Source organism: Eutrigla gurnardus (assembly GCF_963514095.1).
Source record: "Eutrigla gurnardus genome assembly, chromosome: 19".
NCBI classification, from domain to species: domain Eukaryota; kingdom Metazoa; phylum Chordata; class Actinopteri; order Perciformes; family Triglidae; genus Eutrigla; species Eutrigla gurnardus.
The window spans coordinates 3207575-3227078 of record NC_139930.1 but is presented as its reverse complement, the minus strand read 5'-3'; the positions used below and the strand labels follow the sequence as shown (position 1 = coordinate 3227078).

The window sequence follows — 19504 nt, the reverse complement described above, 5'->3', positions numbered from 1 at the left end:
TTTACTGATTTGTTGAAGGTAATGCCAATAGCTGAAGAGCATAGCAGCCGTTTACTTGGATTTGAATAAAAACAAATAAACTCTGTTGTGTTGTAAGGGTAATGGCAATGTATTTTTGTTCCAGTTCAAATACGTTGGCGCATTGCTGTCACACTTAAAAAAAAAAAAGGCTCAGTATCAAGTAATTACATGAAAGTTTCTTGTTGTAACAGTATCTTTTTCACGTTTTAACGAGATAAGTATCACGTTATTTCATGATAATATTTTCACGTTATAACATGAAAATATCATGTTATTTCAAGAAATGATATTTTCACGTTTTCCATGTTATTACATGAAATTATCACGTTATTTCTTGATATTGACATTTTCACGTTATAACATGAAAGTCCAGTCTCACTTGCTGGAAGTCGCGCTCTTCCTGCAGGAGCAACTAAACCAATATGGCATATGGCATATGGCATGTTGCATGGCTACAGATTTATGCATTTGAAATGCATCCAAGCTGGCTTGGTTGTGTCTCAGTCCACTGCAGTGTTCGCTGTCTGCTCAAGACTCTCGATCCTCAAGGAGTGCAGCTGAGGTTAAGACGGCGGGTCCGTAAGCCCCCTTGCGTTGTGTCAACGCGGAAGCATAACTTGGGCATTAGACGACGTCTTGTAAAAACGTGAAAATATCATTTCTTGAAATAACACGATATTTTCATGTTATAACGTGAAAATATTATCATGAAATGACGTGATCATTTCATGTAATAACGTGATACTTATCTTGTTAAAACGTGAAAAGATATTGTTATAACAAGAACATTTCACGTAATTACTTGATACTGAGCCTTTTTTTTAGTGTGACAGCAATGCGCCACTGTAATAAATATATAGAGTTTAATTAAAAGATGAAAAGAAGGTGTACCGCATGTTTAAGGGGAATAGTAACATGTATCCCAAACCACGTCCATCTTTTCCGAGGAGCCATGAATGCAGCACGAGGTTTGACAGCTTCGCAGTAAACATGGCGGCCCCGAGCTAACGCTGCTAGTCAACACCTCGGCTTTCATGATTATACAGCTGTCCGGAAGCACCGAGCGGCGGTGAGGGTACGCGGTGAGGGTCTGGCTCCGTGCAGCTGTTCTGCGGTCCGGTAACGGGATGTGAAGGCGGTTTATGAGCCACAGCAGAGCGGAGAAACGGAGGAGCGAGGGCGGACTGGTTGTTGGATTCGTCACCTTTCTGCCGACATGTTTCACAGGTAAGACCCGGTCCAGCCCGCTGGCACAGTAGACCCGGACGTGGTCTTACATGTTTCACAGGTAAGACCCGGTCCAGCCCGCTGGCACAGTAGACCCGGACGTGGTCGCGGCTCTGTGACTGTGAGTACTAGTATGTGGTCGGAGATGAGAAATGAGAAGAAGAGCAGCTCGTTGTTGTGATAACAGACATTAGCCTTTCCTCTCTAGAAAGACTACTTATCACGCAACCATAAGCTTTATACACAGACACAAATGTCAATATGGGCTCCCATAGTAATATTACATTGTGTTTTTAACCGATTAAATAGTTGTAATGTCAAATAAACAGCCAGCTATTAGTTTCCCCGTATCCTTTTGTTTGTCTATAGTGACCAGTACACAAACGGATTATGGCTCCGCCCATGGTGATTCATATGAGATGACTTTATATTTCTACTGCCAGACATATCGAGGGGACAAAATACCCTCAATACTACGGTACAGTGTGAGTTTGACAAAGGCTGTCCGATAGTCGCCTATCCACGCAGTGGACAACAACATTAGTGATGCCAACAAGGAGAGACTCTTCTCCTGGTGTCTCTTCCCAGCGGCTCAAACTCAGGTGTCAACCTCCGGTTCTGGAAGTGAAGCCAAGGCTGAAGTGCCTTTAACTGTCATTCTCTCTTTGTCTCATCTCATCTTCTCTTAACTGGTCTGGTCTCGTCTGGTCTCGTCTTATCTTATCTTAACTCGTCTCGTCTCATCTCATCTCATCTTCTCTTGTCTTGTCTTAACTTACTTTGTCTCATCTTATCTTAACTTGTCTTGTCTCATCTTATCTTATCTTAAATGTCCCGTTCAAGCCCACCTACCTTATTCACCCACTAATACCTGTGTGATATTTCTGCCAGTGAAGCAACTTGTTAATTATATGTCACTCTTTATTTTCAGTCAGTCAGATTTGTTGATATTAAGTTATGGAAACGTGTGTGAAGAAGGTTTTGGTCCCTCAGAAGACAATATTTTTGCATAATTTTACTTCTGCTTTTGGAAAGTACTCATTTACTATCAAGTGATTGGTGTTTTGAATAAGACATAGACAGCTGACAGCAGGTTAAATATGAATTGTTAATATCTCTACTGCAAACTCTGCTGTTTGTATCAGGAAAACACAAAGTTGAATGTAGTTGTTGTTAGAACTGTAATGGTATTATTAAGTAAGTAAGTATTTATACTTGGTCTGATATATAGTGGTATCTGTGCATCTCTATTTGTAGAGACTTCACATTCTGGTTCCTATACGCCTTCTGTCATTCATCTTTCTGTTCACAACAATATACAGAGAAAATGGGGATTTTCCATATATATTTGCGAATGGTGATTGATTGTGATTAATCCACAGCTACCTTGTGATTAATCTGACATTTATTATCGATTGACAGCCCTAATATTTAAATATAAAACCTTCTATTTTCTTCCTTTTATTATTCTTTTCATCTTCTGTCCCCAAACATGAATAAAGCAGCACTCAGAAAGTTTCCTGTAGGATGTCTTCCTCCACAGATCATACCAGCTGTCCACACACACACACACACACACACACACACACACACACACACACACACACACACACACACACACACACACACACACACACACTGGGTGGAGACCAGCATTCCACAGTTAAATAGCAGACATGCTACAGGTTCCTATGGAGGGGAATGAGACAGGATCTACTGTACATTCATGTTTGTGGTGCCTGTTAGATTAAAGGAGAATCATAACTTAATAATGTGTTTCTGCCTCTCTGCAGGTGATCTCAGGCAGCTCGCCACTCGCTGCTGATGATGTCAAAGCCATCTGCCACCTCCCAGCAGGGCCCCTCGGCTGCCCTGGACTCCCTGTCCATGTCCTCCCTCCTGTCTGGGGATTTAGACGATGAAGGTGATGGTGGGAGAGAAGGAGGGGAGGAGGAAGGTCTGGGGGACCTGGAGGTGAACCCTTATGATGGTTTGCCCTTTTCTTCACGCTACTACGCCCTCCTGGAAGAGAGGCAGCAGTTTCCAATATGGAGGCTGAGACAGAGTCTCCTGGAGCACCTGGAGAGTCACAACATGCTGCTGCTCAGTGCACAGAGCGGAGCTGGAAAAAGCACCCAGGTAACCAGGAGCACCAGTCACTGGGAAAATACTGAATCATCACCTCCAGAGTCTCTTCCTCTGTATTCCCATGGTAACAGGATAGGAGGCGGAACATAACGTTGGGAGGAATTTGATTAGATGGTTGAAATGTTTAGGTCACCACCACCACCAATCAGAGCTAGGTCACCTGTAGCTCGCCGAAACAAGACTCTCTTGAACATGATATTAGAGGCTAGCTCCACCCGGGTCACTTACGTAGACTGGAAGCAGCCGACATTAACAACAAGTGAACCCAGACCCTTCTTCTAGCTTCGGAGGCAGACGGGATCTGAGATCAATGTGTGAATTTGAATATTTTAATACTTTTATTAGAGTAATCTGGTAATTTTAGATCAAATAAACAACACAGGTTGAGTTCCCTAAACTCAGAGGCTTAATGGTCTCTAGAGGGTTTAAAACCGTTCCAACATGAATGTCAGTGAACGGAAGTTAAAACAGGGAGGCGGAGCTACTAAAGTAAACACTGATATACTGATGAAGACAGAAGGAAGTGATCGTCTTCTGTGTTGGAGAGTTCAGTCTTATCCTTCAGTGTCCTCATCAGTGGATCTAATGCAGGCTTTGATTAAATATTAATTGTAGGGCCGTGTTTCAGTGTTCATGTGTCGGGTCCAGTCGTCCAGCAGAGTGGACACAAGCAAGGAGCGACTGGTTGCTGGTGGATCCAGTCTGCATCACAACCGGTTTGAAACTTTAATCATTTTTGAGAAGCCCACATCAAACCTAACTTACTGCCACATGTTGTTGATGTTTAAATAGGCAGCTAGCATGTTGGCATAACACCTTCATAAAGGATGATATTACTGAGGTTGTTGTGGCTAAAAAGTGATTTAATGTAGATATAAGAACTTCAAACAAATGTAGATTATTGTTCAGTCCTCCCTTCTAGATAATAATAATAACGTTATAATATTTATATTATATAGCCTTCAAAAACAAAGCACTTCACTGTAATTAAGAGTGAGAGAAATTAAGAGAGAGAAATTAATATAAAACAAAATAAAAATAATCATGTTCAAAGTGAGCCTTAAGAAGAGATTTAAAGGAAGATACTGAGTTTGCCTGCCGACATCTTAGGGCACAAGATGGATGGTGCTCCACTTTACAAGCCGTCTCCTCAGTACTGCGTTCCACTGATGCACCTTGTTTTTAAGTTGGGTGAAGTTGCTGAGTGTGTGATCATGTGTTATCTTGTGTCCTGTCCTCAGGTGCCTCAGTGGTGTGTGGAGTATGCGTTGTCCTATGACTTTGCTCAGGGCCTGGTGTGCTGTTCGCAGCCCCACTCGGTGACGGCGGTGAGCCTGGCCCTCCGCGTGGCTGATGAGATGGACCTCAGTCTGGGTCTGGAGGTGGGCTACAGGGTGTCTCACGATGACAGCTGTACACCTGACACCCTGCTCAGGTTAGCACGCACACTCATAATGACATCAAAATGGAAATGCTATGTGTATTGATTGACGTGAGAGTTAACAGAGATAGTCACATCGTTTAAAGCTGTAACTTAAATAAAAATAAGTGTCAGAATGCCACTAGATGCTGACAGCAGTACATGAGACGGATTTAACCACCTGCCTCCTGTTGTGTTCACACCAAACGCCAACTAAATATAGTATACATTCAGCAAGTCCTGAGAGTTGCCATGCATCGCTCACTAATTCTAAAATCTATGAATAACCAAAGGCAGCACCTTAATCATACGTTAATCAGCCAAAAGATCCAAAACGTTGCGATAGCCGAGCACTTGTTCTAATGTGGAGAGAATCTGCAGTCCTGTCAGTTAAACCTGACTAGCTTCTATAGCAAAAAATCTGATGTGGCAAACTTCGGAATAAGTTCAAGTAATTATGAGTTTGTCATATGATCATGACAATACCACATGGATCAATTAACACAACATTTCATTCAAACAAAGTACTGCTTGAGTGGATTTACTTTGAAACAAGCTTCTCTTGGTGAACTCCATGAAAGTGTAACCTATCCAGCTGATTGTTAAACACGCTGAACGTAGTTTGTCTTATCAGAATGTTTCATTGGGTTTGTCATTGAAGTTGTGAATGTGATAATCCCTGATTGTCACAGTCTCTATGGGGACTTCTTTCTGATCCCACGTCATGGCCACAGGTGAGCCTGGACAATACATGACCAAAAGTGTGTGTGGGACCGTCCCAACACACATGGCAAATAGCGATGCACCGATCCGATACCTGGATCGGATATCGGCTCCGATATTGACTAATTAGCTGGATCGGATATCGGATGAATGAGGACGATCCAGCATTCCGATCCAGTCATTTCATTTTTATTAATATCAGACACAGCAATACAGTTACAGCGATCTAGTCACTTCAATTCTATGTTTGCAACGCTGGTTACGTCATCACACGCAGCACGAACAGCAGCTAGTGATGAGCAAACACAGAGCAACACGGAGCAAGCACCTGTTAATTAAGCCATTGTATATTTATATTACATTTTAAAATTTGCAGTGCACTTTACATGGTTACAAGTGTTATTTCTTTATTTTTGCTGCTAACGTACACTTTGTTATTTGTTAATAAATAATATTAAGTACATTTATATCTGTGGCAATGTCACATGGCAAGGTATACGGTTCATTCATTCAACAGTAGTATCGGATCGGTATCGGGTATGCTCAGCCCAGGTATCGGTATCGGATTGGATCGGAAGAAAACTGTATCGGTGCATCTCTAATGGCAACATCCACCTGTGTGATCTGGACGAGCCGCTTGGTAGTCAGCTCACAGAGAGACTGCAGGTCCATCAGAAACCTGCCGCCTTGAGGTGGATGTAGAGAGTCACCATTGTGAAGGAAAGGCCTTCACACTGGTGAACACACACACACACACACACACACACACACACACACACACACACACATGAAAGGGATTATAGCCAAAACTAGCAAAACTCCTGACCAGGTGCTCCCCCTCAACTCTTGTAGGAGGCATCGTTGTTCTCAGCAGACTTCCTGTTTCAAAGGTGAGGGTTGGCCTCACTCCCTATGTCAACGTCACACCAATTCATGAGCTATTTCTCATGCATACATACACGGTCACAGCTATTGCGAATTTGTGCTCGTTTCATTAACATCATTCTGCTCAGGATGCCCCTCGAATACAAACTAAAGAGTAAGATTTGAAAGCAACCGTGTTCTACCTTGACGGTCTGGTTTTAAAGACTCTCGTGTTCCCAGGGGGACTGAGAACAAGAACTTTATATGGGTATAAAATGTGCTCTTCCAAACTGTAGGGAGTCATTCACTGCTTTATTTTCTGAGCACAACGCTGCTCTGTATCATGTGTCATCATCTTTTACTGCCCAGGGGTCATGTCGATGCTTCATTGGATTGGATTGGAACTAGCTTTGTCTGATAATGTTTCAGGGTCTTTCTTTTCCTTGCAGCCACACCTCGACTCTTTGTTCTGCGTCTCCTGCAGTTTGTTTCCAAGGAGGCCGGAAAAGTGTTTTCACTGAAAACAGATCCCCGTGTCCTTTCCTGAACTCTCCAAAGCTTCTATAGATTAATGAGCATCCATAAAGGTGTTGGTTTTCAGCCGTCACTTTGTCTCCTAGTTTACAGTGTATAGTTGTTTTTGTGAGGTGTGACCCACTGGGATGGGGTCCTTTAAAATCTGTTTGTTTAAAGGTCATATTGATAAGATTTTTGTTTAAATTAATAATTAAAAAAAAAAACGTCCACAGACTTTTAGAAAGGTGCAGAATCAAAGTATCACTTCTCATGAAAAAAATGTTTTGATAGTAAATTAATCACGTTGAAAATGAAATGTTGACGGGTCCAAAATGAATGTTTAGTTTACCTCTGTGTAGATGTGTGACGTGTGGCTGTGGCTTCGAGCAAGGCTTGTGTGCCAATAGAATAACGATATTGGTATCACATGATATCTCTGCTAGTCAGGGCTCAAGGGTCTTTGGGGTTGCCAGTTAGTGTGGAAAAAACGATAAAATGGCTGAGTTTGACGGTAAGAGGGCGGCATTTCAGTAACACCATCGCACAAAGTAACAAACGAATAGCTACATGTTGCAAAATGTATTCATAACACGAAAGATTCATCACATTACTGAGTCTGAGTAAGTGACCATGAAAACGCAGGTTATGCAATGAACTGGCAACCCAATGAGGGCGTGGCTTCTAGCGACAGCTGTGTTCTGTGATGCAATGGAAGGGGGAGTGCGAGTGCGACATCTAGTGGCTGGATGTTATCAATGTTGTCAATAGCAGCTTTAAAAACGAACACCAAACTTTATTTTTTTCAGCTGACAACCAACACATCTGTTTATTTATAGGTTGAAATCTTCATATTTCAGTGCAAAGTATTTGAATTCTACGTATTGTGTTATGAATGTACATAGTGACTGCCCTCTACTGGTGCTGTACGGCACTTAGCTAACCATAATCAGAACAATAGCTAGCATGCTAGTGATTTAGAATGAGCGTGTGTGCTAATGTAATGTAGTAAAGTAACGGAGAGCAGTCCAGCAGTTCATGTGGTGTTGCTATATTCTGTAACTCTAGCATAGGATTAGCATGCTAGCTAGCTAGCTAGCTAGCTAACTAGCAGCCCCTAAATGAGTTAAAGTGAACAAGTGAATGCAGGTCACAGTGTAGGAAAGCTCATTCTGTCAGCAGAGACTTAGTCACACAGATTCACCAGGTGACCTGATGGTTTAGTTCAAGTCCTCCATAAAAAGAGAGAAGGCCCGTGATTGTGATGATACTAAAATGAACCGACGTGACTGGACGTAGCTCTCTTCCACCTTCCTCATCTCTCTCCTGTCCGTTGCCTCTCCTTAGGTTTGTCAGTGACACCCTCCTGCTAGAGGAAATGATGTCAGACCCTCTGCTGCACCAGTACGGTGTTGTGGTGCTGGACGAGCTCCAGGAGCGCACCGTGCCCACCGACGTGCTGCTGGGTCTGCTGTGTGACGTCTGCCGCCAGAGGCCAGACAACTTCCGGGTGGTTCTCCTCACCCACCCGACGCTAGCACCTCGCCTCTCCGCCTTCCTGGGACCGTCGGTCCCTCACCTCTCCCTGGACAGCGAGGGGGGCGGGGCGGCTGTGGAGAGGGATGAGGTGGAGATGCTTTACCGGGAGCTTTCACCGGGGAAGGACCCGGCGACCGCTGCCTGTCACATGGTGCTGGATCTGCACCGGAGGGGGGAGGAAGGAGATGTGATGGTGTTTCTGGCCAGTGCACAGGTAGAGTCTCCTAATACTTTACATACCTCATTAGTCCAAAAGCAAACCCATTCATGATCAAAAATGAGGGTTTCATAGAACTCAAATGAAAGATTATAACTTCAAAATTCAGTAATGACTTTCAGGGGGAGAATATGTTTAAATCAGTTAAATGATGCAAACAGGGTTCTATTTAGAGGCTGTTGTATTACTTGTAGTTGTTCTGTAATGAAGAGCTACAAAAAAGAGGGAAAGGGGTGGAACCATATCGTCTCTGTGTTGCTGTCGTTTCACCACCGTTGTCTTGTAGAGGAGAGAGACCTCAACCTGAGAGGCTACAAGGTTTCTGTCGTGAGTCCTCGGCCCACGTGCAGAACTATCAGTACATATTGACCTTCGGTTTATCAAACTCCCTCACGCACATTAAACTCCCTTTGTGTCAACATCATCACCACACCTTGTGCTGCTTGACACGCTGCCAGTCCTTCTTTGTGTTTCGGACAGACCCAGTCTGTGATCCAGCCTGGCTCAAAGTCCTCCGACGATGCCCCTCTGCTCGGGTTAATCCTCAGTCAAACACACACAGTGAACTAACACGACAAACCAGAGCACACAGAAACTCTGGTCAGGGTTGTCAGCTGGCACAAACCCTCACCACTAGATATTGCTATGGATGTTTTGAAGAGTGGATTGATCCTGTCTCACGTGTTCTGTGTAGGAAACAGAGGAGTGTGCATCTCTGCTGAAGAAGGAGTGTATAGGTCTGAGTCCCCAGCTTGGTCCTCTCAGGATCCTGCCCCTCCATGCTGGACTGGGTGGGCTGACCCAGCGGGTCTATGAAGCTTCTCCACTGAAGGAGAACGAGGTCTCTGAGGGCCTCGACGTCGCAGCGCTTGGAGCCGGAGGTCCGGGGGTCAAAAGGAAGGTTATCCTGTGTGATACGCTGGCAGAGGCTTCCTTCTCCCTGCCAGCCATCCGCTACGTCGTAGACACCGGCCTTCAACTCAAAACCGTGAGTTCGTTTTCACACAAACAACATGTTTAAACAAAGCGAGCTTACTTATTTGTCCTGTTTGCTTCTCCATGTAGTGTCTCGGATTGTTGGTTGCTTGTTTTGTTTTAATATAATAATGATCTACTTGTAAAGCTTATTTTATGCAAAGATGCAGCCCAAACCGTTCAACTAAACAGCAGCAACAACGATAAAAGCAACACAATTGCAAGACTATCTCATTATAACAAAACATCAATAATCATACTATTAAAACTAAAAGCCAAATTAAAAACATGTCTTTAATTGATTTGTTGACTAAAAGACACCGAAAAAAAGAGAGAAAGAGAGTTTCTGTGATCTAAGCAGCTTGTAATATTGAGTTAAAATGGTCTGACTTTAAAAATGATCCTCAGATGAAAAGAATCCTGTGGTTTCCGCCGTGTTTAAATGTCTAGTAGAATGAAGATCAGAGTGTAAAGGAGCTCCCAGCTCGGTGACATGGCTTGGAAGGGGCTGGACTGTCCTTTCTGCTTTTGGATCTGAGCATGATGTCTCTATTTTATTCATTTATTATTAATCATGTTAATATTAGTGAGACAGTTAAAAAGAGCATTCAAAGAACTGCACTTTTTTGGTAAAACACACATAGAATATAACCATAAGAGTGTTCTAATGTCGAGGTCAGTGTAAGCTCAATGTGAATTCATTTTACGAAGTTATTCATGAGTTATTATTGAAGTGAAACCAAAGTCATTATGTGTTCCTCTGATCTGCTGCAGGTTTACAATCCACAAATACGAGCTAACTCACAGGTGGTCAGGACCATCAGCAAACACCAGGCTGACATGAGAGCTCAGAGGGTCAACAGCCACCTTCCAGGTAGGTCAAAGGTCATCGCTGCTATTCTGATTACCCTCAGATATCACCTAACGCCATGAAGTCGGACTGTCAAATCATTTTCATCTTATTGTCTTTATATGCAGCATCACAACCCCCCCCCCCCCTCCCCCCAACACACACACACACACACACACATACGCACACACATGCACACACACACACATGCACACACACACACACACACACACACACACACACACACACAGTCATCTGCCATCTGTGACATTTTTGCATAAATATGTTCCTGCACTGACTGTAAAATGGAACATATTGTAAATATTCTTTGTAAATATTGGTCCAGCTACTGTATCAGACTGCTAATTGTTTAGCTATTAATTCATGTGTAAAAAGCCAGCAAGAGATTGTATCCCGACTGCTCTTCCTTTGTGTCTCCTTATTGGTCTCCAGGATTGTGTGTCCGTCTTTACCCCCGGTCTCTCTATGAGGACGGGATGGAGGAGGCTCATTGTCCCGGGGTGATGGAGGAGAACCTCAGTCACCTGGTGCTGCTGCTCAAGAGGCTCGATATTGCTGACATGGGGCAGTGCAAGTTCCTGGACAGACCAGGTACTTAGCGGCTCCTTCTTCACACTAATAACCAGCTTTGGGTGAAATGCAGTTTTAGTTCTTGAGTTCCTCAAACGGTTCCTGGTCACCTGGAAAGATCCTGCAGCAGTCATGCCCTTCAGATGTCTGTGGATTAGAGTGGATCTCCTATCAGCTTTAGATGTGCTGCGTCTGATTGGGTCGATCACATCTAATCATCATCAGGCTGCTTGTATCTGGTCAGACTTAAGTCCCGATCACAACGAGACGCGTCTCAACAGGCCTGATGATCCTGTGTAGACGGGGTGACATCATCAACCACCTGGTGATCCTGTGTAGACGGGTGTGACATCATCAACCAGCTGGTGATCCTGTGTAGGCGGGGTGTGACATCATCAACCAGCTGATGCTCCTGTGTAGACGGGGTGTGACATCATCAACCAGCTGGTGATCCTGTGTAGGCGGGGTGACATCATCAACCACCTGGTGATCCTGTGTAGGCGGGGTGTGACATCATCAACCAGCTGATGCTCCTGTGTAGACGGGGTGTGACATCATCAACCAGCTGGTGATCCAGTGTAGGCAGGGTGTGACATAGACTGGACATAGAACCAACAACATGGCGAGAAGAGGATCATGTGTTTTTTGTAGTCCATCATTGTAGTTTTTCCACCGCAGGCCCACGTCAATAACCAGCTGTCTCATTATTATAAGGTATCTTAGTGAAAGTCCAGTAGGATCCTAAATCCTGATGATTCTTCTTCCTCATCTTTCCTTCACATCATGACGTTTTCCCTCGAGGCGATGTCATTCTTTGGCTATTCGACCGCATGACATCCTCCTCCCTCCCCGTCTCCTCCATATTTATTTGTCCTTCATGTGTCTGTCACTCCTAGCCCCCGAGGCTCTAATGCAGGCCCTGGAGGACCTGGACTACCTGGCAGCCCTGGATGATGATGGTAACCTGTCAGAAGTGGGCATCATAATGTCAGAGCTGCCACTGGAGCCGCCGCTGGCTAAAGCTGTGATCGCTGCCTGCGAGTACGACTGTGTTGATGAGCTGCTCACTATAGCAGCCATGCTCACAGGTAATAATTATTATTAATAATAATAACAGGAGGGAATCACTGGGAAACAACCAAGAGAACCCAGTTGACTCTCTGTTGTGCCCCATGACACAATGAGAGAATACGAGAAGGTGTAACAACATTTAGAATCCATGTTGATTGTATGCATACAGCACATTTTATATTATGTATATTAACTCATCTTTTAGCAAAAAGGCATCTGCAAAATCAAATATTTACAAAAAACTTTTTTTTTGGCCACTACATGTTGACTTGAGGCGGTGGGTCCAAGAGGCTTTTTTGTACATCTCCACATGGTCTATCTAGGAAAAAATATTTTGTACGCCCAACCTAAAGGGGTGTCTGTTACTCAGAAAAAGGGCATAAAATCAGTCACATTTCATGTCGCTATTAGGTGGCACTCTGACTGTGAGTCAATATTGCAGTGCAAACGCGTTCAGGACGGGACTCTTATCAAGTATGAATATTTTGGAGCAGATTGGAGAAGAAATGCGGAAGTTATAACAGCTTTAATGCCTTTGGCGAAGGTTGAAAATAGAAGCGCAGTCATGGCGTCGGCCTGGCCACGGCCCTAAACTTTTGGAACATCTTTGAATGGCCAAAAACGGCCAAAAATTGCTACTGGTATTTTTGGAATTTTTTGGAAGCACCCCAGATTATTCGATTTTGATGAAAATCGAAATGCATTTTTTCTTTGAAGCTATGTCAACATAGGTTTCGAGTTTCGTGATGATTGGCACAAAGGTTATAGTTATGCTAATTGCGTTTTGGAGGCACAACCCTCTTATGTTCATTGGCTGATATTTTCTGAATAAAACCATACTTTCAAAACCTTTTTGGACCATGACCCAGCTAGGTCCAACGAGTAGGCACACCAAATTTCGTCCAAATCAGATCAACGGTGATGGAGAAATGTGCAAAATCGTGTTTTTCATAGAATCCAAAATGGCGGCACATTTTGCAAGGCGGACTTTTTTTCCACACAGATTTTTTGCAGAGAAAGTTTCATGTCAATCTGAGTTACGGTGTGGCGGAACTGGCAAATCCCCACGCTAGCAACTTTTTTGGTGGCCAAATACGAAACCACCAAATTCTCAAATTTTCCACCACGTCGCATGGGCGCACCAAATTTGGTGAGGTTTTTTTTTATGCTGGGGCCTCCAAAAGGCACGTCGAAACATCGAAACATCACAATTACGATAGGGCTTCACTGCCCGACGTTGTCGGCCCTAATTACAATCATCTGCAACAACACAAACTCAAAAGACTCAACTCTGATCACTCTTCAAAATGATGGTGCAGCCAGTCTGGCTGGAGGTCAGGAAGAAAAAGAGTCATCTCCAGCAGGCATCCTCTTAAGAGGGTCATCATCAGCTCCCAACCAATCAACAGCCACCACCTGTGAACTCCAAGAGAAACAAACACACACGGGGACAGGGAACAGCACCTCCCCAAGGCAGGGAGGGGAAACTACATAATACACTTAAATAAGAGCTACGCATTATGACTCATGGTCATAACAACAGCAACAACACCGAACGTCTCTAATAGAGAGAGCCAAGAAACATGTGGGATGTACGCGTTAAACAAAATATACAATAAATACAGAATATTACAATATGCATTTATAGAGATACAAAGTTCTCAAGTCTGATACCATGTGAGCAGAATTTTTTATATTTAATCAAATTACTCTTTAAAATGAACCTTTGGTCTGCTGTTTGTCTTTCAGCTCCGTCCTGCTTTGTGACAGCAGACACCAGCAGAGAGGAAGCTGCTGTTACACACTGGAGACCGCTGATGCACTCAGAGGGAGATCACATGACCCTCATCAACATTTATAAGACCTTCATAGAGCGTACGTACGGACTTCATTACACACTCATCATAGAAGCTAACAACTAGCGGAATTTATTACACAGATAATATCAATGTGTGTTATGTGTTTTAGCATTAACGGAATATAGTGTTGTAGATTTGGATATGAAACACAAAGATTTAGTATAACGATCACAGTGTGAACTGTGCATTAATGTGAGCTTTTATTGACATGTGATTTAGTATTGAACGATCTGTGTGTGGTAAATGCAGATAATCAGGACGAGGCATGGTGTACAACAAACTTCCTCAGTCACGCCGCCCTACGATTGGCTGTGGTGATCAGGGCGGAGCTGCTGGAGGTGATGCAGCGAATAGAGCTTCCTGTTTCTCCTCCTGCTTTTGGATGCCAGGACAACTGCACCAACATCAAGCGTGCTCTCATCTCAGGCTTCTTCCTCAAAGTAAACAGCCTGCTTTCTTCAAACCGAGTGATGCATCTCCTGCAGAGCTCATTGCTCTCCCATCAGCTTCCAATCTACTTTGTTAACTGCTAATTAGCAAATGTTAGCGGGCTGACATGCCAAAATGAGATGGAGATCATAATACCTGTTTAAAGGAAAATCAATATGTATTTTTAGTAGTGTTAATTAATTCAGGCCCAAATGTTGACATTTAAGTGCATGTATGAGTGAAAAGTAGCCCTGACCCTTTCAGTTAGCCTGTGACTTGCTAATTGCTAGCATACACATGTTCCTGCCTTGCTTCTTTACTCAAATTCACAAACGTTTATGAGCTTAAACTTTACTTTGTCACTACAACAGGCATTTACAGCACTTAGCTAACCATAATCATAACAATCAAAACCCTAACAGACAAAACCGTCATTAGGTTTGGACAACAAAATCAACGTTTAGACAAACAACAAAACTTCTTTATTAGGTCTAAGAAAACTCACTCACTCACTCATGACCTGCTGTTGATAATACTGTTAATACAGCCTTTAAAGGGACAGTAACCCCTAATCTTACCTATAGAGCTATTTTGTCAGTCTCAGCAAGTTTGGTACAATCCAGTACAATGTTGTACAATGACAATAAATGAACCGTGAACATTGAACAAGGTCTTTTATGGGAGTGAAGGCAGACATCTCTACACAAGGAAAAATACGTATAGTTGATTTTGGTGAACTGTGAACTTTTCAGAACCAGCTCCATAATGAATGCGTGATTTTATTTCATGTTAATGTGGCGCTCTCCATATCACACCTGCCATAGTGTTTTTTACTGGTGGTCTTTCTTTTACCTTCCAGACCTTCACACAGTTTCCTTCTTTGTTGTTGATGATAACTGCTGTTCTTGTCCTCTTCAGGTGGCTCATGATGTGGACGGCTCAGGTAACTACCTCCTGCTAACTCACCGCCATGTGACTCACCTGCATCCCTTCAGTTCCTACCTGTCTCGGCAGCCATGCCCCAATCCCCCAAGCTGGGTCCTGTACCACGAATTTACCATCTCCCGTGACAACTGCATCCGCATCGCCTCCGAAGTCCACCCTCAGATGTGAGTCAAGAGTGCAAATGTGTAAACATTTATATTGATAGATTCCAGTCAGAGTTTCGGAAAAACAGCACTCTTCTGAAAATGCTCTTTTGAAGGTTTGTAACGATATCTTAATATCTTCTGATGTAAGCGATTGGTCTGTGTTATGAATTCTAAGTTCTGCATTTTGCAATGTAGACCATCATATCCTGATCCAGAGGCTACGTGAATGGGTGAGCTTCTCTGGCATCGCGTTGGTCTGGTTTTCATCATATCTCACTAATGGAAGTTTTATCGTCTCTAACGGAACCGCGCTCTGTCTTATGGTGTCCCATAGGGCTCTGTCCTGGAGCCTCTGTTATTCTCTTTACTTTTGTTATTCTTGGGACAGATTGTAAACAGATTCAATGCTGCTTATCATTTATATGTGGACCGTTAGAGCTGCAACATATTTCGTTTCAGCATCGGCATTGGGATTTGCACATGCGCAATAGTCAGGAAGTATGATGTCGGCAAATTAACTCAAACATGTCATGCTACAACATATTTGCTTCTTGATACAAAAGGATATGAAATGGTTCTGGTTTTCTTCGACTAATTCAGTGTTTCCTATTAATGACCTACAGTCTAGGTCGACCCGCCAGTTTCATGATGAACCCTTCAAAATTAACTTGTAAATGGAGGATGATTAATTTGTGGAATTAACGCGCTCATTTTTTTTTAGCGCATTAACGATGTCAGCTCTCTGGATTGGACGTTCGAGTATAAAAATACAAAGATGGAACAATCAATAAACACGCAGCATCATAATACTACTAACAATAATACAACACCACTGCAGCAACGTGGTGCTAACCTCTCACCATGGAGTCCAATAACCAGCATCAATTATAACCTGATGGATAAACATGTAGTATGAAGCTAAACAGTCTAGTGAGTCTCCACCACATCACTTAATTTAGCTGCTGATATACGTTACAACCTTACGTTAATGTTAGTTAGTGTGCTGTCATGTATCTTTCTGTTCACACAACGATATACAGAGAAGATGGAGATTTTTCGGGTTTTTAATTGTGATTAATCCACAGCTGCACTGTGATTAATCTGATCAAAATGTTTAATCGTTTGAGGGTTAGGGGTTAAAGAACATGACTTCAGACTTTACTGATCACCATCATTATGGAGTTATTTCAGCATCCTTTTCATCTGGTTATTGCTATTAAATTCCTTCATGAGTGGCTGTGGCTCAGAGAAGAGCCAGTCGTCCCCCAATCGGAAGATCGGTGGTTTGAATCCCAGCTCCTCCAGTCTGCATGCCGAGTGTCCTTGGGCAAGATACTGAACCCAAAATTGCCCCCCGAAGGCTGTGCTGTGTAAATATGTATGAATGAGTTAATGTAGAGTGAATGTCGTGTAAAGCGCTTTATAGAAATGCAGGTCCATTTACCATTAAATCACAGCTAAATAGTTGATTCTGGGTTCCTCCAGCTGTGGTAAACCAGCCCACGTGGGTCTGGTTCGATCCAGTGAATCCAGCTTGGTGAAATCCACCGAGCCCCTCTGGATGATGTCATGAACCCAGACAGGACGGTGTTTGGTTTCCTGGTGGATCTGGGACTTCAACATGTACAAAGCAGCAATGGTGGTGGTTTCAGGAGGAAACCTGGTTAGGGTCTACGTGGAGGGAAGCCCCACCTCCTCTCTGGGGCATCTATCATAAATGATGCGTATAAACACAAATATTCGCTTTGTGTATGAACACGGCATTATGGGTTATATAGGAGCATTTTTGAGCTTTGAACAGAGCCTGGCTAGCTTCATCTCTTGCTTCCAGTCTTTATGCTAAGCAAGGCTAATCACTTCCTGCTCCAGACAATAAGTATATTTTGTAAATTGTTGAAGCATTCTTGAGTTGACTATGGCAAGATGTTTGATGCAATCTTGTCCCCTCCGCGCTGCAGGCTGGTGGAGTTGGCCCCTCAGTACTACCTGGGAAACCTGCCCTCAAGTGATGGGAAAGAGCTGCTGATGGAGCTGAGACAGAGTCTGGAACCTCATTCCTACAGAGTCTCAGACGATCACAGCAGGACTCACAGAGACGCAGACGGGACAGGAGAGACTCCCAGTCAGTCCAGCACTGAGCTCTGTGTCGTCCAATGAGACTGAAGAAGACACTAAACACACCGCTGTCACTTTATTGTTTGATCCGATCTTGGTACTTTTATTTAAGGTTAAATCAATTGAATCTGATGAGTGATTTCAAATGAAAACGCTCATTAACAGTGGTGTATTGTTAATATGTCTTATATGCAGTGGCTTTGTATCTTGTGCTTTGGATTGACCTAATTTAAAATGTTATATAGAATATTTTTTTTAATTTAATGAGGGTTTTCTTTTTTCTGTAATTGAACAAAAATATTCATGAAATTGTCTCTTTTCTTTCTTTTTGAACACTTGAGATTTCAGCTAGAAGCAATACACACTACTTCAGTGAGCAGAGACGCTGTTATCGTTGACCTTTGACCTCTATGCAGATGCTTCTCGAGGCTTTATAGCAGTGATGCTCAGAGCTTCTATTTTCAACATTTTGATACCGTTTCTACAATGTTTGGGTTTTCCTGCTTAGAATCTGCCTTTTTATCTTGTCAGTAATGAAAAGTCCTATTTAATAGGATGCATCTGTCAACAATACAGTACTCAGTACTACAAATAAAAGTCTTGGTTTTCATGTTGGAAATGTCAGCTTTGATTTTTTTATTAGTAGCTTTACTTCCATTATCTCTGCTTCATTGTCTCTAAACTGTTTGGTATTAAAGACAATAGAGCCATTTTATCTCTCAGTATTTCAGGTTTTGTCCAAACTGAATTTCGGTCACCATCGTTAGTCAAAGAGTAACTTAACCTCCAAGCCAGTCTATCTGTATATTCATAGTGTTGTTTATTGATCTTAATCTTCACAAGTAATGGCATTCTACATATTGTGTTATAAATGTACACAGTAACTGCCACCTGCTGGTTGAAACCTGCTATAGAGGAGTGTCAGTGAAAAGTAGCCCCTTCTGTTAGATGGTGAAACGCTTATGCTAATTCCAAATGCTAATCGGTAGCGTACACATATTCCAGCCTTGTGTAAACTCAAATTTAACAAATGTTTAGAATATTATAAGTATTTTGTACAATAACAGACTTTTACAGCACAACTGTAATCATAACAATAGCTAGCATGCTAGTGATTGGCTAAATGTAATTGAAGTCAGGCTACATTAAAGGTAGAGTAGGTGATTCAAATCAGAAACACTTTCCGTTATATGACTTGAAATCCTTGTGACATAACGATAGCAATGAAGGTGGCGGGGCTTTGGACAGAGGTCTGAATGAAGGTGGCGGGACTTTGAACAGAGGTCTGAATGAAGGGGGAGGGACTTTGAACAGAGGTCTGAATGAAGGGGGAGGGACTTTGAACAGAGGTCTGAACGAAGGGGGTGGGGCTTTGAACAGAGGTCTGAACGAAGGAGGCGGGACTTTGTCGGTTTGGTGACGCATTTAAAGCCAAAATCTCTGATTTTTCCAAATGACCTACTCAACCTTTAAATCACTGCTACAAGTAACTGTAGCATGAAATATGTAAGGCAAGCTAGCAAGCTAAGATCCAAACCATGTCTTGTGTGCACTAAAACAGCTAAAATTCAGCCAAACTAGACTTTCTGCTTTGATAGAAGGAATCCTTTATTTTTATCACTTGTGAGCAGAATAGTTGACCTTTAACAGCTGATTTGGTCTCTTCAGCCACTCAATGCTCCACTTTGTTCTGTTTGCTACCGACCAGGAAACACACTGTTGATGCGAGAAAACCCACACTTCCAGATTATTTCCACAACTCCAAACAGCAGCAGGCTGTTTCACCGTGTGTGTATTACAATCAGCCAACAGCAATGTGGAAAAAGCTCTGAACATAATCAGCTGGCCGGT

General features: G+C 42.9%; 1 protein-coding gene across 1 annotated transcript; it reads left to right on the top strand.

The window, feature by feature from the left end:
• The first annotated feature begins 1072 nt into the window (after positions 1–1072).
• dqx1 (DEAQ box RNA-dependent ATPase 1) lies at positions 1073–18263 on the top strand. The gene is made up of 12 exons (XM_084035969.1): positions 1073–1248; positions 3042–3387; positions 4638–4831; positions 8264–8669; positions 9367–9660; positions 10422–10521; positions 10951–11109; positions 11985–12176; positions 13909–14034; positions 14268–14458; positions 15366–15556; positions 17497–18263. The coding sequence occupies exons 2-12, from the start codon at positions 3073–3075 to the stop codon at positions 17693–17695; spliced, it is 2367 nt and encodes a 788-aa protein (XP_083892095.1). The 5' UTR covers positions 1073–1248; positions 3042–3072; the 3' UTR covers positions 17696–18263.
• The last annotated feature ends 1241 nt before the right edge of the window (positions 18264–19504 follow it).